Consider the following 10804-nt stretch of genomic DNA (forward strand, 5'->3'; position numbering starts at 1 on the left):
TATAAATGGTTAATTGACTTAAAATAAAAATATAACGGCTTGATTAAACGTAATAAAAGCATAAAATTTTACTTGAATTTTTTTCAATAATTTAAGGTTTTTTTAGAGATTGTGCCTATTAAAAATTATCCTTATTTTGTTAAAAAATAATCCTTATTCAGACTTTACAGAAAACGAAAACAAAATAACAAAGAAAAAAAAAAACGAAAGGAGGAAAAAATCAATGGAAGGACAAATTCGTAATTATGAAAACAGAACAATGGTGGAATATTCGTTTTGACAATCGAGGGTGCTCTTTTCGTGATTTAACAAAAAGTCAAGGGCCTTTATCGAATTAACCAACAAACGTGGCAAATAGTATTACCATCAAATAGGGTTGTCGCGTTGCTCACTAATTAACCATGGTCTTGGATTCCCAGTTTTCCCGTCACTAAAACCCCAGCTGAACCACGCCAGAAAGAGTCCAGAAATCCTACGGTAACTAAGAAAATACTAATACTACTTTATAATAAAAAGGAGATTTATTTCTTCTTCTACAATCTTTTTGTCTCATGTTACTTTAGCGGTCTCTGCAATCCCGTATATACGCTCACAACGTACGAATATACGTTCCAACCGTAGACCGCCATGGCTCTTCCTCTTGGCAAGTTAACTATCCTCGTCGGTGCAGGTCCGTAGAATCTTAGCTCTTTTCCGATTTTTCCACTCTTTGTTTTTTGGCTTAAGAATCAGATGTTGTTTGGTTTTTACCTAATGTGATTTTGTCCTAAATCGATTTTTTTTTTGTTTGGGTGAGTGAAACTAGCTTTTGGATTTTAGGGAAACCCTGGATTTGGAGTAGGTTTTAGTTGTTGGGACTTATGTTATCTGGTGCTTTGATTGGTTGTGGAATTCGTAGGAATGTGTGCTAGTTTGGTGCTGCGTTGGCAATTGCTTAGGATTTTAGAGGAGTTTAGGGTTGAGTTTTGTGGGGGGCGGGGTGTTGTGGTTCAGCTGGCACCTTGCAATGCTATGATTTAGTGCTTGTTTGGATAGTGTAATGGCGACCGAGGTTATAGCTGTGTGACTGGAACTGGAATGGAAAAACAGAATGTTGATTTAGCTATCGGAAGATGGTCCATTTGAAGGATATTGTTAGAAACACAAAGGATCACTGTAAATTATGCTGGCTAATGGGCTGGAGCGATATTCAATGGACGTTTAAGTTTGTCTAATATGAAGCTATTGTGTATGTAGCTTATAGCAATGACCTTGCTAATCCTATTGTGTGAAGGATATGAGGGGTGAAAAAAGGTGATCCTATTCTGATCTAGGATAGTAAGCTCATGCGCTTGATCATTACTTCGCTGTTAAGAAAATAAAGAAGGCTTGCATTGCCAAGTTTAACTTTGATGTAGCTTTTCTTTTTGGGTTTCAAAATGAATCATGGGATTGATGATTGTGTTCAAACATAGAGTGTTAATATTTGAACATATTATTTTAATGTTGATTCCCCTTTGGAGGAGTACTGTGGCTACCAATTTGGCTATGCCTCAGCCATTAGAAAGAATGCTTTTCTAACCAAATTAGCTACTGTTTGTCTTTTAGGTATTGTTGGCTCGATTATTGCAAAAGAAGGACACATGCCAAATGTTTCTGATTTTGTCTCTGGTGCTTTCAAGGTATTTTTTTCCCACTTTTCTGAGCCATGACTAAAAGCAAAGACTTTCTTTTTGTTTTTCTTTTTTTTTTGTGTCCCTTAACATATGGGAATTTGAGATGATGGTGCATTTACTTTCTTGCTGACTTAGTAACAATTTGTCTTCTGCGGCAGCTTGTTTTTCGGCAACTTAAACATGATGATTCCACTCCATCTATAAACAAGCCACGCAATGATTATTTGATGGCCCAGGTTTGTATTTGATCTTCTATCTCCATTATGAGTGCAGAATTAAAATCTAATTATCTGGCATAATGGCAATTGTTTCTGATATTTGGAACTATTTCTGCTTGTTTGATTGTTATGGGTTCTTGATCATTGTAAATAAAAATTTGACACTTTTTCTTAAGTGATGGTAAGTAGGTTGCATATGCTTAAAGATTAATTTGTTGTGACATTTTGAAATAGTGGTAATTAAGGAGTTGATGGCTGCATGACAATTTTACCTATAAATTTTTATATTCACTTAAATCCTGAAAAAATGCTAGCATGTGATCTGACAAATTTGCAGATTAAGTTTGTGTGCATTATTTGATTTTACTGTATATTTTCATGTTTCTGTTACTTTCTTGAGCAATATATATGTGTTAAGCATTCGTCAACCTTTCAGTGTGGTTATTGCTTCAGTAATGATGGCTTCCTATTGTCTTGATAAGCTTGTCTATTTAAATTTGTATAATTATAAATGTTCAAACTTGTTTACTTTTACAGGTTAACAGCCTAAGGCAGGAGCTGCAAATCTTGGCGTCAAACAGACCAATTACAATTGTAACTGGACGTGGAACAGGTTATGGTTGTTTACATTCTTTGACATTTGTAGGGAAAAAATTTGATGCTGTTAATCTTGCTCTATATGACTCTCATTCTAACTATAATTTTTGGTAAAATTATGCCAATTTGTAGTACAATATGCGCAAGTGTTATGGATATAAGGATCCCTTTTCTTAATTAGCTGCCAATACTTTCTTTCTTTCTTTTCTATAACACACATCAGTTTTCAAAATACTGTTATCTTACTTTTCTTATTTATTTTGGAGACATGATAACTTGCCCGTTCCTGAGCATTAATTTGGAATGTTTTTGCCCGCAGGTACTAGCAAATACGGCATAATCATTGTTGTTGTAGTAGTTGGATATGGTTATGTTTGGTGGAAGGTAATGATGTTTTATTCTTTTGAGTGTATGAATGTGCGTAGGTTATACATGAAACAACTTAAGATGGTTAAATTTTTCTGATAATTGAGCCACATAATTTGAATTTGACAAATTATTTGTCAGCAGTGAAGTTTTGCACTTTAAGAGTGCAAAATATTTTCTAGAGAACTGTTGGAAGTACTTGGTAGATAAATATGTAAATGCGCAGTTTAGAATATTAATTTCTTGTTATTTCAGTTTAGTGATTAGTAAATTGTATATTTTAGAAGACACAAGCAGGAATTGCTGCTCTACCCATATTCCCACCTGCCTCCTGAACACAAAATGTTTCTCCTCTGTACTGCAAATGTTGATGCCATAGCTTACTTTTATATTTTTTGCTTCAAAAGTTTTTCTTTAGTCTTAACTAGAGTTGTAATCTTATATTCTTTGAATGGTTTCAGGGTTGGAGACTTCCTGATATGATGTTTGCAACAAGGCGTAGTTTATCTGATGCGCGTGATGCCATAGCCAAGCAGCTTGAAAGTGTTTACTCGTCAATCTCGGCAAGTCTTTCTTTTACTGGCATAACTTTTTTTTTTTTTAATTTTATATGATATGATAGACTGCCTAAATCCCTGAATGGCCACACCGTATGGAAGTTTTAAGGAATAAGCTACATGTTTTTGGGCTTTATACTTCATGTCAGTTTTTTATCTAGTAAATTGACTGAACTCTCTTGTTCCTCTTCCTTTTTTAACTCTTTCTTGTTCCCTTCCAGACTACCAGACGGCATCTATCCTCAAGGATTGATGGTGTGGATAATCATATGGATGAAATTGCAGATATTACTGCTTCCACACAAGATGAGGTGAGATTGAAGATTGTAGTAGTAACTTAAGGTTTCTTTGTTCTTCACTGATATTGATTGAGTTGTATAGGTTTCTCTGCTACAAGATAAATCAAAGATGCTCAACAGCAATGTTCAATCTGTTCGTTTTGTAGTCCAAACTCTGGTAGGCATTTTTTAAGGATTGATTTTCTACATTTTGCTGTGGTTGTTGGTATGCTTTCTGGATGTGAAACTAAGACTACCTTCTGTTTTCTTTTTTTTTTTGTTTGATGTGGGGGGTGGGGGTGGTTGTCTCAGGAAAGTAAGATTAACAGAATTGAAGGGAAGCAGGTATTTCTTATATTAACAACATAAATATACAGTGTGATGTTCAAGTGATTTCTTTTTATTGCTTTTGTTAATTTGTATGGTTTTTTATCATCTACATAGGATATCACAAATGAAGGACTAAACTGGTTGTGTGATTATGCCCATACCATGGAACAGAATAGATCCACTGATCGTATTCAGGTGTGTTTTTTCCTATTATGTTACATATCTGATATGCAATGTACTAAATGTTTTCCACTATATCCCTCTTTCACTGGTGTCTATTTGTCAAGAATTCATTCTGCTTATCAATGGATTGTGGCACTTTGCGCAAAATCAAACCATGAGAAGATGATTATTTTTCTTTTAAATCACTCTTGATCAGAATTATTGTTCTACTGTTGTGTTTTCTAGAGCCTCATACTTTAGATGCTTGCTTTCAACTTATTTGCTATGCTGCTGTTTCATCTTGCTGACTGTTCTTTCAATCTTGCAGGCTTCACCAGCTAGTTCTTCCATGCCAGCTCTTGAAGCACCAATGAAAAGCCCATCAAGGGTTAGATTTTATCTCTGTTTAATGCATGATCTGATGATGATTACTTGGTCGGAAACTAAATAATGAAGCTCTTGGGCTAAACTTTAGTTCATGATTCCTTATGCTGAAGATAATAAGCAAGTCGTTGAAACTGCCTGTTATGTGTTTTGATAAGTCTTTTCTTTGTGTTTAAGCAGACTGGGTCTTTGCCTCCCATTTTACCAGCAGAATCGTCGTCTCCTTCTGATTCAAATGGAACTCATAAGGTTAGTTGACTTTACAGAGTCCTGAATTTGAATTAAAAGAAGAGAAAATTACTTAAAATTAGTTTGGAAAAGGAAGGGGAAGGGTGGTAAAAGAAAGAAAGGATGAAGGATTGGGGATTCTGTTTTCTGGCGTTTCTTATGTCATAACTGAACCATGACACATAATTTATCAATTTTTACACTAGATTGTTAATGATTTTTGTCGTGTTTATCTTGCATGCATGTAGAAATTTGGTTCCATGGGATTATTTATTTTATTTTATTTTATTTTTGTTACTCTGTTTGAGACTTATTTGCTAAGCCAACTGGTCCTTAGAACCAACATAAAGAAGAAATAATGTTTTCAATCCAAATACTTGGTCCAAAATATTTTGGTCCCTTTTTATTAAGACCCTTCTCTTTGATTTGACTTCTGGGTTTCTGGCAGGTTAAGAGGTCTCCAAGAAATGCTGTCTCTGCCTCAGGCCTCAAGGTTAGCCTTTTTGTGTCCTCTCTCTCTCTAACAGTTGGTTTCTCCTGTTATTTTTTCAAATGCATCCTTTTGGTCTCAATGGTTACATATGTGGTGTCAGGAAGTAAGTGAATCAAGTGGCCATGAGCTTGCCAATGGGAGTCGCACCTCAGAAGACAAAACTAATGGGTCGTCAAGTTCTGGTTTCTTTGGGATGATGTTTTCAGGCGCGAATGCTTCTTTTCTCACAAGAACACGCAGTGCAACAAATGCTGTGCCACAACAGATGCGATCAAGTAGGCAGCAACCGTAAAGCTCTTACATTTAAAAAATATTTAAATTTCTGCTTGATTATAATTTTATGTTTGAGGAGAACTGTTCTCAAGGGTGTCGTAGTCCCTCCAACAGAGATTATAGGGTAGTGCCCAAGCCAAAAGTTAAATTGGAGTGGGTGCTGAATTTTGTAGAGATGATGATTGTGATAAGGGGTAATATAATTCTTTCCAGGTGTTCAATGTTCACTGTTAGAAGTTGGAAGTTCTTTTTGATATGTATGAGTAGTAGGTTCCGGACGGGGAACTGGAAAGGTATATATATCTGTAAGTCGATTAGATTATTCGCTCTGCTAATTTCTGCTTCCCCGGGAATAAAAGAAAACTCTTCTATTATAAAATGCTTATAATTGGAAGTTTTGCCCTGTATATTGATTCTTATTTTTGTCGTTTACAGTCGTAGTATACAGAGTCACATAAATGATGATTTATTTTCATCTTAATTCTTTTTTTTTTTTAAATTGTTTCAACGGTGGTGGAGAGGATTGGATAATATTGAAACAGTCGTAAACAAGCAATTGACCTTTTAATTAAATTAAACTAGAAAAAACCCCGTACTGTAGTGTTCGGGAAGTATAGTTGTGTATATTTACGTATATGGAGTTTGTTCTTGATTGTTTTTCAAGTTACAAATATTATTGCAAAAATATTGAGAAAAACACAACAAAGCAGATAAAAAGGGGAACAAAGGCTTCATCTATTCATTTTCTCAATCGTCGGTATTTAATAAACATGAGAGAGAATGAAAATGTCAGCACAACAAAGAATAAAACAAAGCCAGCGTAGCGTAACAAAGGACAAAACCAACAAATAACAAAATAGTAGGCGCACAGCACCACTACTGGCTGACATCTCGGTAGAACGAGCAAATAAAATAAAAACATGTGGACAAGTCTGTTCATGCACCAAAAAACTTAAAAAAATATATAAAAGATATTTTGATGAAGACACTTCCTATTTAAAACCATTTTGCGCTTTTCTCCATTATTGCACAGATAGAACACACCTCCTTGGAATTTATCTCACTTATTCCCAGCTTGGCTTTTAAATAGTTGAACTTGTCTTTTCCCTAGTTCTTAAGTGAAAATATCAGTTGTCTGCTCATTTGTACTGCAGTGTTTGATTACAATCTCACCATTCTGCACTGCCTCCCTAATAGAATGAAATCTCGCCTGAATGTGCTTAGTCCTCCCATGTTGAACTGGGTTCCTTGCTATTGCAATTGCTGATAAATTATCAACCCCAAAAACAGTACCAACATATTTCTTGAAACCTAGGTCCATAAGCAATTTCCTAAGCCATAGAGCATGATTCGTTGCTGAAGAAGCAACAATATACTCTGCCTCTATAGATGAGTGAGCTATACCACCTCCTGTTTCTGAGTTCCAAGAAAAAATTACACCACCAAAGGAAAAACAGTAGCCTGAGGTGCTCTTTGAATCCTCCATGCTCCCAGGCCAGTCACTATCACAATGACCTTGCAAACAACTGCTATCTTGCCTCACAAATTTGAGTCTAAAAGTTGAAGTGCCTTTAATGTACCTCAGAATTCTCTTTGCAGCTTTCATGTGCAAAACTGAAGGGTCCTGCATATATCGAGATAGCTAGCTGGTTGCATACATAATATCAGGCCTGGAGGCTGATAAATAAAGCAGGCATCCTATCATGCTCTCGTTGATTGTTGCATCAATCTTGATTTCACCATCATCTTTGCTGAGTTTGCATCCAACAGCTAAAGGCGTTGGGGCTGGTTTGCAGAAACTCATGTTAAACTTCTTAAGTAAGTCTTGAGCATACTTACTTTGATGAATTACAATCTGATCATCCATTTGCTTGAACTCCATGCCTAGAAAATATGGCATTTCCCCCAGATCAGTCATGCCAAATTCAGCCTTCATTTGAGCTTTGAATTCCTTGAGGAAATCATTATCAGGGCCTGTAATCAACAAGTCGTCAACATACAAGGATACGATGAGCTGCACTTTTCCATTTTAGAGTTTGATATATAAAGTGGCTTTATTCTCACTACGGTTGAAACCTAGAGAACACAAGTACCCATCAACTCTCTCATACTAGGCTCTAGGTGCCTGTTTAAGACCATAGAGTGCTTTAACTAACCTGCAAACCTTGTTTTCATTTCTTTCTTCAACAAAACCTTCAAGTTGCTCAAAGTAATCCTCCATTATAACTCCATTTAAGAAGGCAGACTTCACATAAAGATGCCAAAGTTTCTAGCTTGCTTGTGTTGCCAAAGCTGTCAAAAATCATATCGTATTATGCCTTGCAACAGGAGCAAATGTCTCCATGAAATCCAGACCCTGCACCTGAGAATATCTCTTGGCTACAAGCTTAACTTTTAGTTTGTTCACTAAATCATTAGCATTTAGTTTAGTTTTGAACCCCCATTTTACTCCAATGACTTTCTGATCTGGTGGTTTATCAATCAAAAGCCAAGTTTCATTCTTTTTTATCATCTCCATTTCAGTTTGCATTGCATGTTTCTATTTCACATCTTTCAAAGCTTCTAATGCGTCAGATGGTTTTAACAGTGCCACATTACATCTACTGTAAATTTCTCGCAATGATCTAGTGCCTTTGACAGCGAAACTTTCATCATTTTCAGCAACATTCATATCACTAATGATGTTAACAGAATCAGAATTTTCAATTAACTCAGTCTCCCAATTCCACTTAAGCCCTTCACTGAATTTCATATCTCTGCTCACATAACCTTTCTAAGTCTTCAAATCATACACTCGATACCCTTTAGATTAGTCACTATAGCCTATGTGAATGGCCACTTGAGATTAAGATCGAGCTTGGCCTTTTTCTCATATGAAACTTTAACATAGCAAATGCACCCAAAAACTTTTAAATGTGCAACAGATGGTTTCACGCCATGCTAGACTTCATAAGGACTCTTAGCCTCTAGTGCCTTTGTTAGAAGAAGGTTGAGCAAGTACATAGACACATTTGCAGCTTCAGCCCAGAAATTCTTGCGTAAACCTTTCTCAAACAATAGGTAATGTGTCATCTCAACAATTGTTCTGTTCTGGTGCTCACACACTACATTTTGTTGGGAAGTGTGAGGCACAGTCAGCTGATGCTTTATCCCTTTAAAAGCTATGAAATCCTTGAACTCAGTGGAATTAAACTCTCCACCATTGTCTGTCCGAAGTTTCATTATCTTCTTACCAGTATCAATGTCCACTAATGCAACATACTTGACAAACTGGTTAAACACATCAGATTTGTACCTTAAGAAGAAAATCCAACCGAACCAGTAATGTTATTAATAAAAATCAAGTAATAGACAGTACCATTCAATGATTCTGTTTTCATAGGCCACCAACATCAGAGTGCACCAATTGAAACTTTTGAGTAGCTTTCCAATTACTTGCTTTAGGAAATGGTCACGACTATGCTTGCCATATTGACAAGTGCCATGGATTTGATTAGTATGTGATAAAATAGGGAGTCGTTCAACCATACTACCAAATGCCATTTGTAACAAGGACTTGCAATTCACGTGTTCTAATCTATGGTGCCATAGTCCAAAATCAATAGACATGCATTGGAAAGCTTTATGCTTTACCTTCATCCAATCCAAAGGCAACCATTTGTTTCACATTTCAATAGTGAACAATTCTTTATTAGAATTATCAAACACAATGCAGGCTCTATCTTTGAACAATAAGGCATAATCATTTTCTATTAATTGCGTTACACTCAATAAATTTTGAGATGCTTCAGGTACATACATAACATTAGAAATGGATCTTGTACTTGTAAGTGTTTGCACTGCTATAGTTCCCTTTCAATCTTGCCATTATAGCTCCTTCTACTGAGTCTTTTTGCCTTAGTGCTCGCCTCTGCTCTTGTGCTTGAAAGGCATTAACAAGCTTTGTAATAGAAAGTGGAGAAACATCTTTTGAATCCTCATGCGAGGATATCTTTGCTTCATATTTTTTTGGTAAACTTATCCGAACTTTGTTCACAATCCTTTCTTAGGAAGGTTTTCCCCAATTAGCCTTAATTGATTCACCACTTTCATTACTTTATCAAAATACTCTTTTATACTTTCATTGTCTTTCATCTTCAAAACTTTGAACTCTCTCAATAGATTGGGCATCTATATTTACCGAGTCCTATCACTCCCATGGAATTCCTTTTGCAACTTATCCCATTCATCCTTAACATTTTCACGAGCCATTATCCTGGTGAATACAGAGTCTGACACAGCACTTTGAATGAAAGAAAGAGCCCTAAATCTTTTGGCAATCTCTTCATTGTGTTGTTTTAGTTAAGCTATTGTGGAGTTGGCTTGCCTTATCACAAGTAGATGTCCACCTACTTCCTTTGGTTGATTTTCGTTCTCAAGATTGACTATAGAGGCTCCATAGTCAATCTTGGACAAGTACGTTGGTATTTCCTCTATGTTTTCTTGCTATGATTAATTAGAACTTGGACTCCCCCTACTTTGTATTTCACAGGATCGATTCTCTATGCACAGGGATCGACTTCCAAAGTTCAGACTAGGGAAAATTATTTCTTTTATGGCCTAATCCTATTAAAAATCTCTTCCACAACCTTGACCGTTCATATAACATCAAATCCTCACATATAAATATCAAAATATACCATCAAAAGTCAAAATCTCACTTAAACTTCAAATCATATAGTTCACCATATTTACGCTTTAAGATTTGCTGTTGAAGTACCACAACTATCATTCTCATCTCAACTCATCAAGAATGCTCAATATCCAATCATGTACTTATCACCTAGATTCAAATCCTCATTAAGCATTGTGTCATATTGTAACGACCCAAATCCAACTATTGGCCTAGCAACTTTTTGAACCTAAACCACGTGGCCATTAAAAATTTGAGCTCAAGTTGCTAGTAGTGGTGAACTTGGATTATTGTATAGGTCTTAACAATCATATTCACAGCAAATGTAGGATGTTGGGTATCACAATTCCACCCATTCAAATTCAAAAATTTGAGCTTAAGTTACTAGTAGTGGTGGACTTGGATTATTGTATAGGTCTTAACAATCATATTCACAGCAAATGTAGGATGTTGGGTATCACAATTCCACCCACTCAAATTCTTGATGTCCTTATCAAGGCTACACATTCAAGAGATCAAGATCTCACTAGAGTAATGTGAAAGCTTACATCGGACTAGCACAGACTCTGATACTATTTGTAACAATCCAAA

General features: G+C 35.8%; 2 protein-coding genes across 3 annotated transcripts; one reads left to right on the forward strand and one right to left on the reverse strand.

Annotated features, from left to right (window-relative positions):
• The first annotated feature begins 411 nt into the window (after positions 1 to 411).
• On the forward strand, positions 412 to 5942 carry LOC110416180 (uncharacterized). 2 transcript variants are annotated; one of them, XM_021428071.2, is made up of 15 exons: positions 415 to 477; positions 564 to 670; positions 1588 to 1661; positions 1814 to 1891; positions 2411 to 2486; positions 2790 to 2854; positions 3298 to 3399; positions 3615 to 3704; positions 3775 to 3849; positions 3984 to 4016; positions 4116 to 4196; positions 4492 to 4551; positions 4728 to 4796; positions 5224 to 5268; positions 5369 to 5942. In XM_021428071.2, exons 2-15 carry the CDS (start codon positions 628 to 630, stop codon positions 5558 to 5560), a joined length of 1083 nt encoding a protein of 360 aa, XP_021283746.1. In that variant the 5' UTR covers positions 415 to 477; positions 564 to 627; the 3' UTR covers positions 5561 to 5942. The 2 variants fall into 2 exon arrangements, with proteins under 2 accessions (XP_021283738.1, XP_021283746.1); XM_021428063.2 differs by having other exon boundaries at positions 412 to 670.
• A 713-nt stretch (positions 5943 to 6655) lies between these two features.
• On the reverse strand, positions 6656 to 7171 carry LOC149527789 (secreted RxLR effector protein 161-like). The gene has a single exon (XM_089782637.1). The coding sequence runs from the start codon at positions 7169 to 7171 to the stop codon at positions 6656 to 6658; it is 516 nt and encodes a 171-aa protein (XP_089638763.1).
• Positions 7172 to 10804: the final 3633 nt, after the last annotated feature.

Source organism: Theobroma umbraticum, unplaced genomic scaffold (assembly GCF_002168275.2).
Source record: "Theobroma umbraticum cultivar Fairchild unplaced genomic scaffold, ASM216827v3 scaffold_30.0, whole genome shotgun sequence".
NCBI classification, from domain to species: Eukaryota; Viridiplantae; Streptophyta; class Magnoliopsida; order Malvales; family Malvaceae; genus Theobroma; species Theobroma umbraticum.

Coding starts and splice junctions, on each gene's coding strand:
- LOC110416180 (XM_021428063.2), top strand. CDS start 628: ATGGCTCTTCCTCTTGGCAAGTTAACTATCCTCGTCGGTGCAG. Junction 2,487..2,789: donor TGTAACTGGACGTGGAACAG/GTTATGGTTGTT, acceptor TTTTGCCCGCAG/GTACTAGCAAATACGGCATA. Junction 5,269..5,368: donor TCTCTGCCTCAGGCCTCAAG/GTTAGCCTTTTT, acceptor ATGTGGTGTCAG/GAAGTAAGTGAATCAAGTGG.
- LOC149527789 (XM_089782637.1), bottom strand. CDS start 7,171: ATGCAGGACCCTTCAGTTTTGCACATGAAAGCTGCAAAGAGAATTCTG.